The following is a 23,379-nucleotide window of genomic DNA, read 5'->3' as shown; positions in this document are numbered from 1 at the left end:
TATATGCGCTTAGTATTTAAGTGTAATGTAATGTACGAGTTATAACTTGCATCCTGCTATACACATCTTGCTACAACTCAAAGTTTAAGCTCGTGCGAATAGTAAATTTTGGGTTCCAAGCAAATTCGAAGTGAATTGCAATTTGGTCGAAAAATTTCTAATCGAATTCGAATAGTGTGTATCACATATTATAAAGAAAAATGAGCATATTTGTCATGATCCAACTAACCTGCACAATATTTTTTAAATTGAAACAAGGCATATGCAAATGTCATTCTTTTTGGTTCAAAGGGAAGTAGAAGCAACTTTGAATAGTAGCAGGATTTGACTTTCGCTAGAATGCAAGTGATAACCTGTAAAATATGTTTTAAAATTTACTTTACTTAGAGCATATAAGACGCTATAACGAGCCTTTGAATTTAAAAAGTGATGAATCGATGTGAGGGTAATTTGTTCATTTAACCTTGAAGTGAGGCTTCGCTGCAGTACGGATTTTCTCTGGAAAGGTGTATTCACGCTACAGCACCCCTGCACTGCAGTGAAACCACCTTTACAGGGGGTTACATGAGGTTTACATATGTCTATTCGTTCACTTCGAATAGTACTTCGAAATTTAAAATAATTCAAATTCATTTTGAAGCGAATTCGAATACTGTAATATTCGTTCGAATATTCGAACTGCTCGAATATTCGCACAAGCTTATCAAAGTTGTTTCCACTTCACTTTGAACCAAAAAAGTGACATTCACACCTGTCTAGTTCCAATTCTTAAAAATATTGTGCAAGTTAGTTGGGTCATGACAAAAATGCTCATTTTTCTTAATATGTGATATACACTATTCGAACCACTCAATTCAAAATTATTCGACCAATTTACTACTCGCTTTGAACCTCAAGTTTACTATTCGTTCATCCCTACTTATTGTGAACAGCATGACCACTATAATTCATGTTTTTTCATTTCCATCAACATCTCGCGACGAATTCCAAGATATCGGCACCTTTTATAAGTTTTACTGTACCAGTGCAGTCCCAAACTGCTTCTATCTTGCATAAAATTTCGGTCATATCAGCATCACAAACCTGCACAAATGCACAGCCACGTGATGCCATGGCCGTCGACAGCTGCAAGGGCCTGTCCGCTTCACACTGAACCATGACAGGAAACTGGTAGCCCTGTCAAGAGAAAAAATGTTTTAGCGCAGCTAGATGCTCAAAAGAAAAAAAAACATTTGTGAGAGTAAATAGTGATACAGTATGTATAACCTTGGTAAACAGAAATAGCTTAAATGGAATTGTTGCTTAGACAGAAAAACTGCTTTTAATTTGGTTCATCTTGTATTTGCTGCTCCTGCTAAGTGGAACTCCTGCTAAGTGGAACATACTTTCCTAGTCTCTTCTGGTTCGTTTAACATGATTCTATTCTGAAATATCTGCAATTCCTTTCCTTTAAGGTAGAAAAAAGTATTAAAGATCCAAGCCAAACATTTTGCTCTTTGTACTTCTAATCAAATCATGACAAAATCAACATGAGAGGCAACTTGAAAGTTCCATGAAATACGCAGCTTTGCTTAGACAAGCGGCGGCACACTTCTCTACCACTAGGAAGCACTGCTATAGGTACAGCAAGTTCTAGATCAGCTCTTTACACACACTAGCAGCATGACTCGCATACTACTCTATATCTTGAAGAGCTAAAAGCACACGGAAAACAGGGACAAAAAAAAGGCCCACACATACAAACACAGGTGCTACATCCAACTAATTTATTGTTGCAATACCTTTGTTACTGATAGCATCACATAATCTGACCACATCGATGTGCAGTAGTCCAAAGCCACTAAGAGTTGACACTTTCAAAACGGCATTGTCACAACCAGAAAATCAATTTCTTTTTTTGTCAGAGCCATTGACGGCATGCTTACGCACATCTCCCCCATCTTCACAACCTCTTGTGCCTCGATGATCTCCCTTGTCAGCTGATTTCTATTTCGATCAACAATTCTGCACGTGTCAAACAACGGAACACAGCCACACCTTTTACAATGCTTTGATTTTGATTGCTTTGAGAATTTTCGCAATGCTTTGAGAGCTTGATTTTCTGGGTGTGACAACAGCATATTGAAACTCTTAGTGGCTTTGGACTTCTGTGCATTGATGTGGTCAGATTATGTGATGCCAAAAGTAGCAACAGCATTGCAACAATAAATTTGTTACAAGTGGCGCCTCTGTGCATCTACCATATGTGTGCCCTTTTTCGCCCATTTTCCACGCACCTTTAGCTCTCTTCAAAAGGGATTACCGACATGCCCAATCTGCCGCATTGGTGTACTCTATGTCAAGGCAGGGTGCTTCCTCTTGTTGCCACTTGCTCGTGCTCTATGCAGCTGCTGCAGAGCCCAGGCCGTACACTCGCATGTTCCCTATCATAAATGACCACCCTGTACACGTACGTGTCTCCAATATTCCACAATGATGTCGATTAATACACATACATGCACACGCAGGCTTGGAACAAAGCAGGGAAAGAAATGTGAGAGTGCATACCTTAGTGAGAAAGTAGTCTCGCATCAGTACAGCCAGCTGGTCCACGGTTCTGAGGGCAGTGCCGGTGACCACCAATGCCCAGAAGAGCCGCAGGTCAATCAGACCCCATACTGTCTGCAGACCACCAACCCTAGGCAGCAACAGCCACATTGTTTTGAACGCATTAACATGACGTAAGAGCAGGCACATGTCTACACAATTCTTTGCAGTAGTCCGCACCCATGCATAGATACAATAACCAGTGAAGGTACCACGCTTTAATTAGCTAGCGACACAATTTCAAATGAAACTACAAATGAACAAATACCTCTTTCTGGCAACAAGCCTGCGACGTGTAGTAGGTATATTACAGCTGAAAAAGCCTGTGTTAAGAAAACTATAGTTTTTATTGTATACTAATCAATCTTATTTTTGTGCCAGACCTTCCTCCTAGTCAACTGTGAATATCTCGTCTTTGTTGCTCACATGGCTGTGTTTATACAGGTACTTGTGCTTGTAGCCTCTTCCTGTCTCAGATGGTGAATTTTTAGTTACTCACTGAGATTAGGCAAGGCCAACGACATTTCAAAGTTCACCTTGAAATGTCCTCTAATTTGGTACACCCGTGTTCGTTGCACTGAGGTTCAATTGTAACATGATGACTAAAACAGTTTAGACATTGTATGCACATGCACCTTTCTATGAAATCAGTGAATAAAATAAACCTTAGTCACAATTTTAAAATTTAAGTGAATTGCCAAATTTGCCTTTTTATGCTGTACTTACAAGACCCTTGAGCAGCATGTACTTTTACCAAAATATTAATTCTACGTTCATTTTGCAAATGAGGAAACTTTTTTTAGCAGGTGACACAGAAACCTTGTCACTCATTTAAATTTTTTGTAAAATTTATTTTCATATACTGCCTTGAGTTGGTTCATGCTGATATGTCAAATGAACAAATCCTTCTAGTCCTTATATCAATTATTACCCAATGCCCACAGTAAAAAGCAAGATGATAAGCTAAGCTAATGTCTCCAGCATATCATTCAAGTTTGTATCTCTCTACAAGTACTTGCAAGCTGTAAGAAACTACCTCAAAAGTATTTCATCTATCTTCCACATGTTTCCCAATTGCTGCATCCAATTAAATTCTCTAGTTTGCACATTAAATGAATGGTCACAACAAAAGGCGCTGACCTACACCTGACCAGACTCTTGACCAATTGTTACTGCTGTGGTGGTTACTATCTTACAACCACAGGTCCACAAGTTTGAAATCGGTAGACTGAAACAATCTTAAGTAACATGAAAGAAATCTCACATACCATATGGTCGGCTCCATGTCACCATAAATCCAATATTTTAGAAAGGAACCTTTGAAAATGAAGGAGAGGTAAGGTCACCATTCTGCGTATAAAGGTTTAAGCACACAGTAGGCAATGTACAAAGTTTTATAGAAACATTACAAGAGAGAAATTTGGAGACACTGTTCAGACACCATAAGAATCTTAAAGGGATACTGAACAAAAATCAGAAAAGATGATGAAAACATCGAAATCCTACTCGGAAGACACGACTGTTCCGATAAACAGAGTTTATTACACATACTTCTGAACAGTTCGCTGTATTTTGGAATGACTGTCAGCGTGAGGCAGCTGCACGCCAGTCGAGCCGTGACGTCACTTGTCGCCCTGGCAGATGAAGTGTGCCCTGCCAATTCCCTTTCTCCACCTTTCCTTTATGTCCCCCTCTCCCCTTCCACAAATGCGCTGAGACACGGCCTCCTCTTTAGGGGCTTACCCCACCCGGGAGCATTGTTCGCTGCCGGCGTCGGTAGTGGTTCCAGGAAACGTAGTGGGTGGCTGAGCGGGTTCAGAGATGCGGGTTAATGGCTGGCATTGTTGGCATGCTTGTTACGGGTACATAAAACGTCAGCACCTCTAGTTCACAGCGTGGCCGCTATATGCGGCTGTTAGTGAAAAAAGCACTAAATTCGTTATTTTCCCGCTAGCTTCTGTGTGAAGTGAAGGTTGTGTCTACCTATTTCAGCATCCAATCTTTCAGTTTGGCTAAAAATCTCGGTGGCAAAAGTTTTTTTTCAGCATCCCTTTAAATAGCTGAAAGATTTGTTTACAAGTTTACTCGCAGCTAGAAAAAATCATGTTGCAGTTTTTCTTTTCTTTTTTTAGCCATATGTTTGCATCACTTAAAATCAGTGACATGTTTAAAATATGCAATCAATTTTTGTCTGTTGTGTGCCTGCTGAGAAGTTTTCTATAGTGAACGTACTGGAAACCACTGTACAAATGAGGGGTTACACAACACTATTATTGCCATACTATAATTATGCAATGATGAGTGATTTTCAATAAGGTTAATATAGTGTACAGGACCATCTGAAACCAGCATAAGGAAGTTTAGAGAAACCCATGTGCCTCCTTCTATCAATAACATGCAAATTCAAGTCCTTCAGAATAAATCCACATACGTAGACGCTAGTTTTTGCATTTTTAAGTAACACTTTAGGGGCCCCGCTTGTTGTCCATCCATGGATGTCAAATGGCGTGATCACGCTCACAGTCAAGTGTTCAATAGTGGTCATAACAAGACTAGCAATGCTCAAAACTGGGTTAAAATGAACGAATAAGGTCTAAAATAATATAATTAACTGAAATAACCAAGAAGTAATCGCAATAATTAACTTAAAATCACTAAAAACGTTTCAGAAACATGCAGTTGACTACTGCGCTGCGCAAGAGAGGGCGCCACCGGCTCGCAGAGCACACGATTTCTCCTCCCCCGACGCTTCGCTGGAAGGGGGAAACAACCGGGCAGAACTCACTGCAGACGACGCATATCTCAACTGCTGTGACAAGTAATAAAGCACAGCAAAAAGTAGCACACAGATGTTGAACACCGAGTTTCTGAATCTCCCAAACAAGATTCTACTCGTGCCGGGGAAACCCAACATGCTTACCTAAAACAAAACATTGACATCATCGACAGTTTGGTAAACGGAGCAGTCGAAACTTTATGAACTGGAATCGTTGGGTGCCCTTGCTACTCACTTCCTCAGGTTTCACAGTAGTGGAGCTGTCTTGGTTTTTCTCTTTTAACTATTTTAACTTAGAAACACTATGGTGCGTAATTTATGATACCCACCTAGAAAAAAGAACAGCAGGTAATAGATGTAAGCGTGCCTGATGGTCTCCCACGCAGCTCGGCGCACAGTGGCACTAATGTGCAGGTGCCTTCTCAGAGATACCACCTGAAAAGCACATTCCAACAATTTGCAGAATGTTCCAGCAGCAACAGTGCCAGCTCCAAGTTCAATTTATTAGAGGACAAGGTTAAGGCACCATCTAAATCCACAAAAACACATGCTAAGTAGCATACCCCGGGCCAATGTTGGTTGACATTTCTTCCACTTAATCAAAAGCATTCGAGGGAAATTCTGACTTCAATTACCACGAAACTGTACGATTACAAGCTCTATGACAATTAACATGGGTGCACATACCGTTTGGTACAAGCCAAGCACTCTGGTGAACAACTGGCGCACTATCACAGCTTGTAGGCATGTTTAGCAGACACACCCCCCTCGACAGCACTCCATTGCATGTCGTCTGCTGCAATAACTATGCGACAGCATACCGAACAATAACATGTAATAACACGACCATCCACTCGAACAGTTGGCGCGCGTGACAGCGCAAGTTGTAGCAAGCGCAGGCCAAGAAACCACCGCCAAGTTATCGGCCTACCGCTGCAACAGAGCCAGCGAGTCGCGGCCACAGCTGATTTCATTCCCTCAAACCACGGCTGAAAGCAGCAGTTTCGCTGCGCGCGAATGGGCTAGTCACGTGGTTCTTTTTGTATTTCGCGAGCTCTCTTTGCAGCTTGGAAAAAATGGCATGCGTGAGACTTTCTTTATCGCAAATAATTCTGAAGATGCTCTCGAACTTCGCAAGTCGCATTTCTTGCCTAAACTCAATATTTAGCAATTTAGTTGAATAATCCTAATTAACAAATTAATTACAAAACAAAAAATTGTAGTGCGCAAGGTAACTGTCAGCAATTTGCAACTGATTTCACTCGCCTACCTCTAATATTCAATTTTTTAACCCTTGGCTAAAGATGGCTGGGACACCCTGTATAACTGCCAGGGTGTTATGTTCCAAAGGCACAATATGATTATGAGGGACGCCATAGTGGAGAGCTCTGGAAATTTTGACCACCTGGGGTTCTTTTGTGCACTTAAATCTAAGTACACGGCCCACTAGCATTTCGCCTCCATCGAAATGTGGCCGCCACAACCAGAATTCGATCCCGCGACCTTCAAGTCAGCACTCAAGCGTCATAACCGCTAGACCACTGCGGCAGGTCGAATGACAATAGGGGAATCGATCAAAGGGCGTCACTTGTAGTATTTTAACTGAAGAGTGGAAATGACAAGAAAAAGAGAAGTGAAAGTAGATGAAAAAAAAAACTGCCACCAATGGGAATCGAACCCACAACCTTCGCATTACGCGGGAAGAGAGAGCACCAACCTGTATCGGTGGGAATGCAAGGCAGGACCCTTTGGCAGCCAACTGGCTCAAGTGCAGGCTGACAGCTGTGAACGCTCCGTGCAGCACCAGAAACACGTACGCCTCACTCATGCATTCCTCGAGTCTGCGCAAGCACAAACTCTTGAGCCCAATGCTCCAATCATCTCCTCATGCTGTCCATCCTGCACTCACTCTAAACAATTGGCATTGGTGAAAAGTGCACTATGTGGGGCGTAAAGAAGCGACAAGCAAGCACGGCACCCCCTCATTTTAGCCCCAGCCGTATCTTTTGCACTTTATGTGCAATTGTCATTACAAGGTATGAGGTTGTCTGAGCCTCCATACTTGAGCCAGTCTTGGCAGTGTAAATGCATCAGGTCCATCCTATTTATCAGCACACTGCTGCAACTTGCTATTCATTTTGTACATGCAACATCGTGCAGCCTCTTCATCCCCACTTGTTCGCCATAGTGCAGGCTTCGCACAAAATTAGCTCGCAATGTTTCCTGCACTGGAAGGAAAAGTGTCGCAGTCTTTAGGCGGCAGGTGCCAGGCTGGATTTAAAATAGTATGGAACATGAAATGAACTGGAACAAACTAAAACTCAAAGCAAATTGAAAGAAGTCTTATCAAGAGCACAATGAGAGTGGGCTAGAAATTTGCACTATGTTCATGTACGAACATCGGGAATGCCATTTATAGCAGCACTATTACTCCACTGTCAATGCAACTTAGCCCACACATGTTTGAGAGGATGCATAATTTAATAACATAAAAGTATGAATGCACAAGACAATATCTGCTATCAACGCACCATTCACTTCTTTCCTCAAATGTTTTACGAATTTTATTTCGTAATGTGTCGGAAAAGCACTGTTTAGACATAGCGATGGCTATGCCTCAATGTAAGCCCAACATTCTGCCCTTATTGAAGTTCAATCTTTTTTTTCTCAATAGAGCTGTCACATTGAACATTTTCTTAGTGTTGTCTGAATAATAAGCTGATATGTTTCAGAAGAAATCGTCTACTCATACTTGCTGTCCCAAGTTCTTAATGCTCTTTCTATCCGAGCTTTTTATATGCAGTCACTGCAGCAGTGCAAAATAGTAGCACAGAATAACCAGTTATGAGACATCATGCACTCAGTTCATAGTTTACAAGGGTCAGAATACGTGGAATATTTAAGCAAAAAACACTCATCTTCATTACCCTTAAAGGGGCCCTGCAACACTTTTTTCAGAATGGTCAGAAAACGCTTCCGATCGGTAGTCAAGGCTCCCAAGAACACGCGAGACAAACATTACAGCGCAGCATGCAGCCTGGAATTTACAAGTAATTCTAAAAGTCAACTAGAAATCATTCCCTCTTCTTTCTACAAATGATACCATATACCCAAATTCACGACCAGTGGCTGATTTGAGCATAGTGAGCTGCAGTTACGGCGGCTGCCGTAAGATGCCGTCACGTGCCCACGCGCTCGCTCGCGATCACACTGAACCTAAGCCACGCGTTCAAAGAAAAAGTGCTCAAGGTCATGATGTGCGCGTGACGTTAACTTCTTTACCTTGTGCCATCCCTCCCTGCTTAGCTTCCAGCGCGCTCATCGGGACGAGAGAAGAGGGAAAGCAATTACAGCATGCGACGAATCTCTGTAACTCCACTCATACTTGACAGATTCTAAAAATTTTCGCGGCGGTCGATTCGTGAGGCAATAAACTCCTTTAATGTAGCCATTCGATGGTTACATGGAAAAGTGTAGCAGGGCCCCTTTAATAAAGAGTTCTATGCAACTAAATAAATGTTCATATAGACTTGGGAAATGAATCTAGCACTACCACTTTTATGTCGTATTTCAAACCCATGTCACTGGCCACTGTCGTCAAGTCATTCAGAATGCGTTAGAGGTGTATTTATGAAGGGTGGAATATGTTTTTATAACAGATACAGTACAATGTAACTAATTATATTGTCCACAGACCAGGGGAACACGTTTTATTTAACAGTTTTATTTTCCGAGGAAAATTAACATGAGTGCAGTGCTATATGCCATACACCCTTTAACACTGCCTTCAGAAACATAAGAATTAAGGAAATGAAGGAGCTAGTTGGCACACAAAAAAAAGACAAACATGAAAAGGTGGCAAGAGCACTCACAAAAGACCATTCTGCAGCTACTACTTGCTATTAATAGAATCCAACGAAGGTTGCTCCCTGCTCAGAAAGCAACTTTTGCAAGAAAGATAGTCATAATACTATTACTTTATATTTGAATAATTTTAATAATAATAATAATAATAATGATGATAATAATAATAATAATAATAATAATAATAATAATAATAATAATAATAATAATAATAATAATAATAATAATAATTTCTGGTGTTTTACGTGCCAGAATCATGATATGATTGTGAGGCATGCTGTAGTGGAGGGCTCCGGGTAATTATGACCACCTGCGGTTCTCTAAAGGGACTGTCTACCGCTCAGAAAATATTTTTGACTGTGGTGAACATGAAAAGATTGTTTGTCACATCAGCGGTAACAAGCATGCTTTAGTCCACTAAAAAATGAATCATATTTTTAATTTGGCTCTGAAAGTCGTGAAAGTATGACCACTAGCATCACCCGACAGCGATGTGGGTCAATCTATTGGTAGGAGAGCAAGAAAATCTCGCAGGTAGACTCATTTTGTTGAAAACAAATATGTATAACTTAAAATTGTATTTTATCCACTTTTGGCAGTTTTCGTTTGCATCAGATAGTAACTTCTGTTTTTTTTTCTCACGCTTACAAAGAGGCGGCCGGTGGCACTGCCGGCGACACATTTGCCTGCCTGCCTATGGCGGAGAAACGTGAGCCACGCAAGCACGACATCGGCACTGCTCATAAGAACAAGAAAAAGAAACCTCTTAGGCGAAGAGAAGCGCGAATGACTTCAGGGAATTTTCGAACCATGCCCATGAATCCTCATGCGTAAAATGCACACCAGTATTCACCGAGGTTCTACATTGAAGAAGATTTTGCCTTCAGATTCCGCTTCACCAAGGCATCCGTGTTGGTTGTCATGTCGTATATGCAACACAGAATACCTAAAGGTAATTGAAAAACAACAGGGATTTTCTGTTCTTCTGTGAAGCACGTCTCATGTTCCTTTTAGTTGCATGAGTGGAACCACTACAGTTCATTTCACAACGCCAGTGTACCAGTGTTGCCGGAACAGACCAAGTTTTCTGCTCGACTGTCGTGGTTTTTCAGGCTGACGAAACAAAACTGGAGAGACTGTGGTAATAATACCTTATTCGACAGTTTGTGTGCTCTAAACGACCACTACAGTATTTATTTTATTATCAAACAAAACCTAATGAAGCCTGCAAAAACTGCACGTGGTTGCAGTTTTCGACTTTCACCGGCACTACTGTGCAATCGTCATCACGTCTATCAACCAGTGTTGTGGCTGTCCCTACACCAATGGAAGACCAAAAGCAGATAGAAAAATTCTGTTTTAAAATTTTATGTTCCCTTTCCAGAAAAACCGCTGTAAGGTTCAACACTTCAGACGGTGTGCTTTCTATTGCGATACAAAACAGAAAAGCGATGAAGGATGGTAGACAGTCCCTTTAACGTGCACCGACGTTGCACAGTACACAGGCCTCCAGCATTTCACCTCCATCAAAATGCGACCACTATGGCTGGGATCAAACCCGAACGTTTCACGTACCAGCCAAGCACCGTGGCCACTGTACCACCGCAGCAGCCTTTAGGAATTTTGAGAAATGCAGGTCAAGTGATAAGACTCACTCAGAGGATGGGGTGCAGCGGACGTCCACACGAGCATATGGGCCGTTTGACATACCAAGCATAGCACGGACGAAGATAGCCCCAGCAAGAGCTCGCAGCAAGGCCTGACCATGGCTCCGTGGGTGACCAAAGTGTACAACTTGTGCCAGACGTGTCACATGTATTACAGGTGCCACTGCAAAGTTCAAGCTGTTTTAGTGGCACTCAAAGTGTCATTTCACTCTATGTCATTAGCTGCCCTTGAATACACAACGTATGGCTTGCGATGCAATGATATGATAGACTATGGTGCTTGAATTTCAGTCTAAGGCCTTGGAGTCAGGCAAGCTTACTTTTTTACCGTTTCCATTGCCTTCACAATCACTAGGCTGAATTCATTTTTCGTAAGACACCTCAACTATGCCGCAAGGAAAGGAAGGTCTGTGAGCGTAACATTGGCCGTCTCAAACTATCCTAGAATGCTTATTGCAAGTACTGTTGCGAAATGCCAACTACGCCATAATTCTTCCTTTCGCGCCTTGTCAATGTAAACACTTTGTGTCCGTAAGGCAACACGTGCACCTGCACACACTGTTGATGCTGTTTATCATGACTATTAATTATGCTTGAACACTTGGTAATGGGTAGGCCTTTAAACCACCCACTACTCCTTGCACTACATGCCATTCGTATAGGGTTTTTTCGGAACAGTTTCAAGCAGGTAGACCACCTGCTTGCCATGCAGAAGAAGGCCTGGGTTCGATTGCCACTCGAACCAAAGATTTTTTTATTATTTATTTATTTATTTGCATCTTTCTGCATTTTTCGCTCACGTACAACGCTGATTTTTCGCTCACAACCAGCAACACACACACTGGAATTTTTGCGAAACAAGCTCTTTAACGCTACCACGTTACACGTTAATGTTTGAGCGGCAGTCAAACTTAGGCAGCAAACATTGTCAAGCCACCTTTTGTGGCTTTTTCATTCACAAGTCCTTTTTTCCTGTACTGTCACAGGAATAAACAAACTTCAAATATCAGTAACAACCATGTTAAGCCCAGGAAAACAGAAGTCAAGGAAAAAAGAAAACTTTCCCTTTTTTTTAATCGAAATTACTTATCCTATATTTGAAATAAAAAAAATAGAAACAACAGTGGAAGAATACACAACCTTGCTTTCGGTAGATGGCAGGCCAGCGACTTCTAAAAGCGGCGCTTAACAAACTGAGCTGGAGAAATGATCCTCCTCTACCACTTTCTCATGCATGCATGAATTTGATGTCGTAAGTGCATCTTCAATTCAGCACTGCAAGTGTTAGCCAGCACTACATGAGGCCATTGTGGCGTATTTGTAACACAGATATGTTACACATACACGTATGTATGAAGGAAGAGAACTTTCGAAGGCTCGTTTCTTTGTTTGACACAACCAAAATGAAAACCAGCAGATAATGAAGTCAAGGAAGGTATAGGGGACGTTAATTGTACTGTTTTAAGTGTAGTGTAATACACGTAGGGTAACATAGATAGACTCAAACCTTGATATAACGAACACGGATATAACGAATTATTGGTTATAACGAAGTAAATGAAGAATAGTCTTGTCATAGCTACAATGTTAAAAATAAACGTTTATAACGAATTTTTTGATATAACAAAGTTATTTTCGTGGCAGATGTGACTTTGTAATAATGAGGTTTGAGTGTACTTCAAAGAGCCCAATTTTATACGTAACATGCTGAAAATGACACGATGGCAGAATATAATGGCTAAATGAGGTTAATGGTTGCCACACAGCAAGACTGGGGGGTTATTTGACACAAAAATAGCAGTGTCCAGAAAATTAAGTACAGTTGAAACTCGATTTAACGAAGTGATTGGGGCACTCGAATTACTTCGTTAGATCGGGAAGTTCGTAAAATCAAGGAACAGATTTTTCGGTCATTCGAAAGCGAAAATTGTAGCATAGTGTTGCCCGAATGCTACCGCGGCATTTTATTTGCCACTGATACACGCCTTTGCGCATGAGGAGTCCACTAGGGCAGCCCAAGCATGAATTCCTCCCATGTCCTGGCGATGCAGGCGAGGTAGACGGTCACGTGAAGCTACGACAAGCTGCCGACCTTCTAAGACAGAGAGAACAAATGCAGTTACTGCGCGAGCAGGCAAAGCAAGAAAGTTCCAAAGAGGCGATTCTGTCATGTGAACCATTAAATAACAAAAGCAACCACCGTGTCCCTGTGGGAGTATTTTCAGGGACAACAATCCACTACCACCCAGCACCATTTGATATGTAAAAGCGCTACCGACTGCTGCTTGCAGCCTCATCAAAATAGAATTAGCGTCGCGGGGTGGCTAGATGATTTAATGTGGTAGTGTTACAACACATGTCCGAAGAAAAGCCATTTGTGTAAAAATTGAGAAGAAATCACTGCATTTTTGCTCATTTATTTCAGGAAAATCTTCATTAAATCGAGTTCAGTGCCATGAAAGCTTCCCTAATTAGAACTGATAACAATGAACCCTATGGATGCCTGCCGGGGAATAGAAATTTCTCCGTTAGATGGGGAAATTCGTAAAATCAAGTTTCGTTAGATCGAGTTGTAACTGTATTATCCTTCGTTTATACAGGATGAGGCACTGTGCTGACACATGCACTGACGCTGGAGCCAGATTAAGTATGTGTGCTATTCTGAAATTTCATGGCAATGACAGATTGATAGTATCTGTTGCAAGATGTTCTTAGACTCATAGCAATCAGGCTCGGCAATCAATGTGCAGGCTTACCGTTTACGCAGGTGACGTGGTAGACTGCTAGAACAAATACGGCACCAAGAAGGCAGATGTGGCTCCATGGCGAGTCTATGAATGATGTCAGCCAATCTGCACAGACACCACAAAGTACAATCATTGAGCCCAACAAATAACACCAGCATTTGCTAAATCGCATCAAGGCAATTGAAAGCTCGCTGAGCAACCTGTAGCCGTTATTCTATCGCCATCAACTAACTGCCGCTTGAAAGACGTGACGCAAGCTTGCGAACGTGAAGAAAAAAAGAGGCGGCCAACGTCATCTTGGGGTATTAATCCCTTTCTTAAGCAGAAACCCATAAACCTAGCACGGCAAGAAGCAGAAGCGATCAAACGCATGTAATCCTGAGCATACGTAGAAGGTAAAACGGACTGGAAAGTGCCCACTGCAGAAGAAGCGAAGTTGTCAACTAACTGCCTTCTACAAGTTTCCACCCGTGTTCGTGCCAGTGTCCGTTTAGCTGCCTAATCGTCTTTTAGTAACAGGTTCAACCCGCCTATAAGGTTAGGTAGCGCACTTTCGACGGGGACAAAAGAAAAAGAAAGGACACGACACTCGCTACACTCGCAACTGAATTTATTTCAGGAAAAATACTTCAATATATATGCACCCAAGCACCCCCGAGTGACACAGAAATGAACCAACCCTTAATATTACCTGATTAAAGACAAAATTTTGCACACTCCTGTGAAAGGATAAGTTATGCACATGTGAAGATAAACCGACAGTCAATGTATTCTTATCTAGGACCAAACTATCTGCGCACACTCAAGCGATACAAAAACCAAAAGTTAACGAAACACGAGCAGCTTGTACACTATAAAAAACCACGCACAATCTAGGGTTATTGCAAGACGTTCAACAAGAAATGTACACTCGCTTAAAACGGAAATAGGAGCAAGAATGAGGGCGCAACAGAAGCATTCCTACAATTTAAGGCCCTTCCAGGAACGTGACTTCCCGATGACTTAATGAAACTGATGGTTGACTAATGCAGCAGTCTTTTCGCTTGTTAATGTGAAACGCTTCAACTATTTCCCTGGTTAGTTGGTTTACATGGTGGAAAACGACGGAGGTGTCATCAAACAGTGGCAGACAGCCACATTGAGAACAGTGTCCCTTTATGTGGGAATGATCATTTTTTTCCAAGGCCCTCTTGTGCTCTGACAGCCTGGTGTTCAAACACCGACCCGTTTGCCCGATGTATACTTTTCCACAAGATAGGGGTAAACAATATACAACGGACAATTTACATCTAACAAACCTACTTTTGTGATTTATCGTGCATCTGTTGTTGTTAGTCTTTTCTGCTGAGAAAAGCTTGCGGTCTAATCTTGCACATATTTTACCAAGCTTGTTGGGCGCCGAGAACACTACTTCTAGGTCAAACCTATTGCCTACATTTTTTAAGTTATGTGCAATTTTGTGCGCATATGGTATAGACACCATCTTTTTCCTGTTTTCATTTTTTGTTGTCATTTTGTTCCTGGAGCTATCTCGTACGTAACTAATCAGCTTGTTTGCTGATCTACACAGCAACGCCTCCGCATGGTCCCCTATTGTCAAGTGTAAGACACTGTATAACAGATGAAAATGATGAGTTAGAGTTCGTGAATAAGTGTGGTGTGTCGGTTGATGCTTTTCTTGAATTGTTATCCTTTTACCTGAGGTCGACATTTGTAATGTGGAACAATAGTTTGTACCGTCAAAAATCGGGCATTACTATAGGCTCGAAAGTAGCCCCGGTTTTGAGCACAATTTACTTAGCTAGCCTAGACAAGACAATAGATTTGAACCTCAACGGACTTGCACTCGGGGTGTTCCGCTTTGTCGATGATTTTTTGGTATTTGTTAAACCGGGTGAATTCAAAAAAAGAGTAGCAGAAGTTTTAGAAATATTTAGGAACAATAGTTAAGGGCTGGAATTCACGGTTGAGTTACCAAATAGTGACAAGCTGCAGTTTTTGGATGTTGAAATAGCTGCCGCAGCTGAACATGTATGCTGGTCGTACAATCCACGAACGGAAAAACCGTTACTTAGCTATAGTTCGGCTCATTCTAAGGTCGTAAAGAGTGGCATAGCATTTTCATGTCTGAGAGCAGCACTGACGAAGTCGTGCCCAGAAAAGATTAGCGAAAGCTTCAGTCAACAAATTAGCAGGTTAAAAAATGCAGGGTATGAAAAACACGTGCTGTGTAGATCAGCAAACAAGCTGATTAGTTACGTACGAGATAGCTCCAGGAACAAAATGACAACAAAAAATGAAAACAGGAAAAAGATGGTGTCTATACCATATGCGCACAAAATTGCACATAACTTAAAAAATGTAGGCAATAGGTTTTGACCTAGAAGTAGTGTTCTCGGCGCCCAACAAGCTTGGTAAAATATGTGCAAGATTAGACCGCAAGCTTTCCTCAGCAGAAAAGACTAACAACAACAGATGCACGATAAATCACAAAAGTAGGTTTGTTAGATGTAAATTGTCCGTTGTATATTGTTTACCCCTATCTTGTGGAAAAGTATACATCGGGCAAACGGGTCGGTGTTTGAACACCAGGCTGTCAGAGCACAAGAGGGCCTTGGAAAAAAATGATCATTCCCACATAAAGGGACACTGTTCTCAATGTGGCTGTCTGCCACTGTTTGATGACACCTCCGTCGTTTTCCACCATGTAAACCAACTAACCAGGGAAATAGTTGAAGCGTTTCACATTAACAAGCGAAAAGACTGCTGCATTAGTCAACCATCAGTTTCATTAAGTCATCGGGAAGTCACGTTCCTGGAAGGGCCTTAAATTGTAGGAATGCTTCTGTTGCACCCTCATTCTTGCTCCTATTTCCGTTTTAAGCGAGTGTACATTTCTTGTTGAACGTCTTGCAATAACCCTAGATTGTGCGTGGTTTTTTATAGTGTACAAGCTGCTCGTGTTTCGTTAACTTTTGGTTTTTGTATCGCTTGAGTGTGCGCAGATAGTTTGGTCCTAGATAAGAATACATTGACTGTCGGTTTATCTTCACATGTGCATAACTTATCCTTTCACAGGAGTGTGCAAAATTTTGTCTTTAATCAGGTAATATTAAGGGTTGGTTCATTTCTGTGTCACTCGGGGGTGCTTGGGTGCATATATATTGAAGTATTTTTCCTGAAATAAATTCAGTTGCGAGTGTAGCGAGTGTCGTGTCCTTTCTGTTTCTTTTGTCCCCGTCGAAAGTGCGCTACCTAACCTTATAGGCATAATGATCAGTCACCAACTAGCCCAGCTGTCAACCTTATTGAGGTTCAACCCGGTTTTCGCGTTTGTTGCGTACAGTACTGATGCACCCTGTCCGACTGAACAGAATGGGCGCTACGGGGCATGCTGTCGACAACGTGCAAGCTCGAAAGCCATTCTTGTGGTTTTATACACACACTCACCGGAGAAGCCGTCGAACGGGGAGTACACGCTGAACTGGAGCAAGAACAAGGCAACCGGGGTGAGAATGAACTGTAAGGCCACAACTATCTGGACAGCGTGCACGCACCGCCAGAAGTGTACCTGCACGTAAAACGAGAAATATTTCATCGATTCCCCTCTAGAGAGGATGCACTCTCGCCTGGGAAACACATTTGTAATAAAACGACTCCTACCTCATTTCTAAACCATTCCGTCAAGCCGGTACTCATGTTTCCCGGGCTATCCTCGCAACCGCGCATCTCGCTGATATTCAATATTCGCGACCTCAATGGCGCTGGCCTGGCTTGTCTTGGCTACAAAGAGTAGGATCGCCTCCTTTCTGGGCTGTTGCACTGGAGTACAAAAGCTTACGTAATGCTTTTTCGGGGCGTCACGCCTATTTACCACAGTAATTATGGCGACGCCGTGGGAGCTTTTTGTCAAAAGGTCTATACTTTCTAGCAAACATCAATACTTGATTTAAAATGTGGCGGCTGTGACGTATTTCACAACTTCCAACATGCAAAAGCATAGCCTTTGAGACGTGCAACTGGTATTCCGAGATAAGCAGTGCTTGACTCGTAAATCTGGAATTGACGTAAATTTGACTCGTAAATCTGCTCCATACTTTGACTTAGTAGAGGGAGGGGGGCTGCGACGAACCTTGCCCCCCTTTATGGCACGTTCTCTCCATGCCATGGACTCACCTAGTCTTACAGAGTGTTCATGTCATTGTAGAACATATAATTCGTACAATGACGTTATTAAAATCTACACGTTTGATAAATAAGGGAACCCGTCGTGGTCTAGCGGTTATGGTGCTCGACTGCTGACCCGAAGGTCGCGGGATCGAATCCCGGCCGCATTCTCGGTGGAGGCGGAATGCTTGAGGCCCCTGCACTTATATTTAGGTGGACTACATTAAAGAACCCCAAGTGCTCGAAATTCCCTGAGCCCTTCACTGCGGCCTCCCTCAATCATACGTTGGTTTTGAGGAGTTAAACCCCAACCATTATTTTTGATAAATAAGGACGCAACAAGTTGAGTTTGAAAATCCCGCATTCCGAGCCAACTAAATAAGTTCGCCTTATTTTCACGTACCTGACGTACTTTCTTGAGCCAATGAGCGTTGCGAATATCGCCCAGCGATTGGTCGGGGAAATGTCCGATTCCTACCATCCGTACGTGCTTGTCAGTTCCAGATCCAAAGGTGCTTCCGCCCCTTCCGTTTGATTCAGAATCTGTGAAATCTAAACAGTTCGTGCCTTGCTGTTTTGCGCCTCACTTTTGACGGAGTGGAGTAGAGGCGATCGATGGCCTTCCAGCACCAGCCTGGCACAGCTATGCAGTGCTTAAGTGTATGTTTCACACCTTCCCGTTGCGATAATCCGGAGCAAAGCTCCGTTCTCCGAATGCTCGTGGGATGGGAGGCCAGAGACATGCTTGTGCCGTGCATGCGCACGATTCGTTTTGGGGTTTTTTTTATTATTTATAAAACTCCTTGCGGCCTGGCTGACACGCGAGCCACCTTTTGTGGCTTTGCGCTCACGATCGCAGTGCCTGGAAAACTCGCTTGCGATTTTGCAGATCCCCATAAAGCTTGCGAAGGAGGTTGGCATCGACTCTGAAGGCAGGGAAGTGATGAAATGTGGATTCAAGATTGGAGGCGGCATCGACCAGGACTTCACACGTAGCCCGCAAGGGTACACCGATAACGTACGCACGCCCGACCACTTGTATCGACAGAGCTGTCAATTTGCACTTGTTTTCCACTGCAGGGTATCTACGTTACCGAGGTTTACGAAAGCAGCCCAGCAGCCAAGTGTGGCCTTAAAGTGCACGACAAGATACTACAGGTGCGACAATATAATTTATGATCTCAGCAATAACGATCGCTGCCGGAGCATTTCTTACGTGTTCTGCAGGCTGGATAGGGACTGAAGCACAAACTTACGTTATCTACAAGTTCATCGTCGAAGCTTTCCGGGTCGTTCTGTGTTGTTGTTCTGAATGGACTCAGTACGTGTGCTCTTTCTGATAAGTTTATAATCACTTCCTGCACGCACGGCACGGAATTAGCCGTTTTCTGCATTTTTCTTGAAACAGTGTGTCGAATAGCTCACGTACGTGACTCTTTCTTTCTTTCTACAAGAAATGGCATGGTGGACGTGTGTTTCCTTTTGCCATCATCCTGCCACTGTAGACAAGGAATGTGACGCTAGCCAAGCTGTCCTAATGCGGCTTTTCTTTTTTTTTTTATTTGTCCCAACCATTTGTACACAGCTGTATGTATGTGGTGAACAAAGTCAGCATTCACGCTTCATAAGTGTCAACTCCGTTGCCCAGGTGAACGGCTACGACTTCACTATGGTGACTCACAAGAAGGCTGTCGAGTACATCAAAAAACACCCTGTTCTCAACATGCTAATAGCCAGGAAGGGGGTGACGCATTCCTGAAGACTCCTGTAGGACAGAGATTTCCATGGACACCTGCTGAGCACTCCCCAGACCCTGACGTTGAGCTCTGAAAAAGTACTCGCTGCCCAGTTTCTTAGCTGGCTCATCACATGTCACTTTGTCAGTGTTCATTGTGTGTTCTTGTGGGGTATCGTGATACTGTACCTCCGTCACTTTTGACCATACTCAGCTACAGCTTAAGAAGAAATGTCCGCTACGCCCAAAGCCATCACTGTCCCTCCCACAGAGAACGTGCATAAATGCTCCATCCAATAGCACTTATCATTTTTGTGAAGTCATGCACTTCTCGGGTGTTCCAGATAGTTTGACTTTCCCATAAAGACACACGTGTGTCGCTGCTTTTAGGTCGGAAACTTGAATGCCCTAGTGAATTTCATCAGGGATTCTGGCATCACTGCTCAGCTAAACGTAATGTTTTTGGTGGTCACAATGAACCTTTAACTCTTAATACGCGTAGTATTTACATTAGCCAAGAGAAAGTACTTGCCGTTCGAGTGGAAACCAACTATACTCGCGGACAAGTTTTCTTCGCAAAGAAGCAAAGGCTACAGAACCAAATCGTGCTTATCCTAGCACTAACAAACGTAGTCCCACAATTGTGTCTTTATTTTTTGTGTGAGATATCGAGAAATACTCCTTTATTTTCTACATGTAGCTCTTTGAGACAAGATGCAGCTCAGACCAGTGAGATATTTGTATTTGTTTTATTTTATACGTTGTCACTTTGCGTTTTTGCACGCAAAAGAAAGTCACTCCTCTCACGTGTACCTCGAAGGCTAAGCGGCGTCTGCATCAGTATGCAACGCAGATTGCACGCAGCCGTCGCTTTTCACAGTGGCGCGAAACGCGCGTCATGCCGGACTACTTCGCGTAGGAGTAGATGTGCAGAAAGAAGCTGTGCCTCCCCCCCCCCGTAGCTTTCCCTTCATTGCCAAGAAAAGTTGTCCACAACTATAGCGCGACTGTCTTTCAAAGGTAAAGAACAGGCATGCTGCGATTTTGTGGGCGGAGCTGACATTTTTTTTTTTTAGGTTGTAACCGAGTATAACAGCGTACTGTTGGTCCCACTGTGTCTGTTTTACATCGGCCACTCCTTGTCTATTTTTCCTCTAAATTTGTCACTTTGCCTCTTTCAGCAACCGAGACAGTGTGTAAGTGTGCAACTGATACTGTCATAAAACAACATTATCAGAAATCATGCTTGCCAAAAGGAAAAGGGAGGCAGAATTTATCCGTCTGAGTGCATTGTGACATTTTATGAGGTACATTGTGGGTGCACAGCAGTTGGCAGCGTATGGTGCTGCCCCCTCAAGTGCGCCTGGTTACTTAAATGCATGAGGAAACTGAATGTCTTCAGCAGTTTGGAGTAATCGTGCTCTCGTGGTATCATTTGTTCTTTCCTTTCCCCATGAACTCAATCTATGAGCACAAGAAACAGTGGCTACAGCTTCAATTCCTGGCTGTTGCATTTCAATGGAGGTGTTGTGCAGAAGCATCTAATGTAGCGTGCTTTGGGTGCACGTGAAAGGTTCTCAGGAGGACAAAACTTATCCGGAGTAATCCATATCTCCAGTAGCCCTTCTGTTTCTTTGGTATGATGAATCCAACCAACTAAACCTTAAGATGAGTGTGTAAAACTAAGTGCTGCATTTTACAGTGTGAGGTAAAAGCCAGCCAAGCCTGTACAATATGCAGCATCATTACTAAATTTGGAGAAGCTGTGTTCTCTCACAAGCCACCATGCATTTCCTGATGAATTTAGAATAGTCCCATTGTTGCGAAAAATGCCTGAAAAATGTATTGCAGTACTGCACTTGTTATCCAGACTTCACAAAGAGCAATGCATATGCTTGCTGTTTGCACTGTTGAAGCCAGAACTGCTCTTTTGATAGAACACTTGTTTTATAAAACTGCTTCACACCGCTACCTCCTAACAGTTCGGGCAGACTAGTGATGCTTAGGAGTTTTATCTCTTGATGAAGCTCAGCAAAAATTTTGCACTACAGCTGGTGAGCTTCATGGAAGCTATGCAGGTGTAGCCATCTGGCTGCACACTGATTCACATTGATCATTTCGTTCCTGTGCTGCCAGAGATGCTATTCTCGGACCGTCACTTAGGGAGATACTTTGACTTTCTCGAGACAGTGTAACAAACACCAGACACATCAGCCTCTACAGGTGACAGTATTTCTGGCACTATTCTAGGACCTGCGTGGCTCTGTGCCAAGGATTCTACCACTTGTAGATGCCATTTGTGTTACATTCGACTGATCGCTTCTGCCCTCAGGCTTGGATGGCAACAATGCGGAGTGCTGTCTTGATCCCAGACGGAGAAAGCATGTCTGAGCCGAACATGCACCCCCTTACCAGAGTAATTGGAGGCTGGAAGAGTAAACACGTCAGCACGTCTTTTATTGCAGACACTGCGCAGTGGCTGATGTAGCACCAACAACAAAAGCCACATGATTGGAATTACGCCAAATCTTGGTACCGCTCCAAGGTATAAGTTGAGGGCGCTTTAGAGCACTCCAAGCTGGAGAACGGTGCTCCGAAAGAATGAGCTTAATGTGGCGTGCGTCCTGCAGCACTTGAAAACGACCAGCCGTATGTACCATTAGTCTCTCTAGTCGCATCAGATGGCATACACTCAACAGTAATCGTCCGAGAATGCAACCCCTGTATGCAGAACGAGACATACTGGTTGCTTCCACGTACAATGCTGCGGCAATTTTGCCGCATCTCAAGTTCTACATGCTATAGCGGGAGAAAACGTGAAAATAGCGTTTTGACTGTCTGCATTTTCTCAAGCACCTCGAGTGACTGCCCTCATGACAACAGTCGGTTGTCAAGGTACTTAATGCACTGCCCACACGACCTCCGATTTATCTATCGTACACATATATAACAAAGTTCTGCACTTTGCATAGTTGTCATATAGAAATGGCTACCATTACTTGGGTTAATTTGCAGTCAAGAATATCCTGTGTATGAAATACTACATATATCTGTGTTTTAAAAGAAAATGAGCTTTAATACCCTAATTGCTGTTGCAGGAAACTTTCTAAAACTGTTGAAATGTACCTTATATAGCATCATAGCAAATGCCCAAATGAAATTTTTTATTGCCTTGGTGTATGTTTAAGTAGGCACGGTTGAAATGGCAGCTCTGTGTCGACAATGCTTTTAACGAGTGATGAAATGTTCACCTGTTGCTTATCGGTGTGTTGGCATAGCTTCAACTCTGTTGTGTTCTGTGTTTAGTGGGTTACATGTAGAGCCACCAAAGGTTTAATATATATACATATATTATATAAAGATTACATAGTGTATACGTTATATAGCCCTGTTAGTCACTATGTGTTGTGTTGTATTGTGAAAAAAAAAATTTGTTCCAAGTTTTTCAGACATTATAAGCAACACTTGCACTATGAGTGCATAGTTACATTCCAGTTACACTACACTGTCAGAATTACAGCTGTTAACTTATCTTCATGCTCCCAGTCGCTTCCCTTTATTTTCATCAGCATTCTTATATTCATTGCGGAAAATTTTCTCCATTTTGTGTCATCACTTTCGAGTTCTTTTCCAGCACATTCTTTCAGAATGCTCCGAGAAATTACTGTTTCAGAAGGAAATAAAAGCTTGGCCGTTTGACCAAGGTTGTCGTATAAAAAAAGAAATTGCTTGCCGTGTCTATTTTCCTGTTGTGCACGTAAGACATTAGCAGAAGCTACTGCGATAAACCCAATGACAGAAAATGAGAGCTACACACTGTGCCACAAATTCATATTG

At 42.6% G+C, this 23,379-nt stretch overlaps 2 protein-coding genes across 2 annotated transcripts in view; one reads left to right on the top strand and one right to left on the bottom strand.

The window, feature by feature from the left end:
• LOC119404568 (nucleoporin NDC1) overlaps window positions 1–17,447 on the bottom strand; it is a 40,437-nt gene extending 22,990 nt beyond the window's left edge. Inside the window, exons 1-9 of the mRNA XM_037671113.2 lie at window positions 17,304–17,447; window positions 17,091–17,211; window positions 13,650–13,745; window positions 10,882–11,056; window positions 7,080–7,203; window positions 5,692–5,797; window positions 3,855–3,903; window positions 2,548–2,677; window positions 1,084–1,176 (exon numbers count right to left, since the gene is read on the bottom strand). Coding sequence (XP_037527041.1) covers window positions 1,084–1,176; window positions 2,548–2,677; window positions 3,855–3,903; window positions 5,692–5,797; window positions 7,080–7,203; window positions 10,882–11,056; window positions 13,650–13,745; window positions 17,091–17,211; window positions 17,304–17,369 — 960 coding nt within the window. The 5' untranslated portion in view covers window positions 17,370–17,447. The remainder of the gene's footprint in view (window positions 1–1,083; window positions 1,177–2,547; window positions 2,678–3,854; window positions 3,904–5,691; window positions 5,798–7,079; window positions 7,204–10,881; window positions 11,057–13,649; window positions 13,746–17,090; window positions 17,212–17,303) is intronic.
• A 796-nt stretch (window positions 17,448–18,243) lies between these two features.
• On the top strand, window positions 18,244–23,228 carry LOC119404569 (tax1-binding protein 3 homolog). Its single transcript, XM_037671115.2, has 4 exons — window positions 18,244–18,467; window positions 18,697–18,825; window positions 18,888–18,965; window positions 19,456–23,228. Exons 1-4 carry the CDS (start codon window positions 18,423–18,425, stop codon window positions 19,564–19,566), a joined length of 363 nt encoding a protein of 120 aa, XP_037527043.1. The 5' UTR covers window positions 18,244–18,422; the 3' UTR covers window positions 19,567–23,228.
• Window positions 23,229–23,379: the final 151 nt, after the last annotated feature.

This window comes from Rhipicephalus sanguineus, chromosome 9 (genome assembly GCF_013339695.2).
Source record: "Rhipicephalus sanguineus isolate Rsan-2018 chromosome 9, BIME_Rsan_1.4, whole genome shotgun sequence".
NCBI classification, from domain to species: domain Eukaryota; kingdom Metazoa; phylum Arthropoda; class Arachnida; order Ixodida; family Ixodidae; genus Rhipicephalus; species Rhipicephalus sanguineus.
This window is presented reverse-complemented; position numbering and strand designations above follow the sequence as displayed.

Bases quoted from the DNA above. Each gene is read 5' to 3' on its own strand.
- LOC119404569 (XM_037671115.2), top strand. From the start codon at position 18,423: ATGGCCTTCCAGCACCAGCCTGGCACAGCTATGCAGTGCTTAAGT. The intron at 18,826-18,887 runs GTACGCACGCCC...TTTCCACTGCAG, and splicing joins CGCAAGGGTACACCGATAAC to GGTATCTACGTTACCGAGGT. The intron at 18,966-19,455 runs GTGCGACAATAT...TCCGTTGCCCAG, and splicing joins TGCACGACAAGATACTACAG to GTGAACGGCTACGACTTCAC.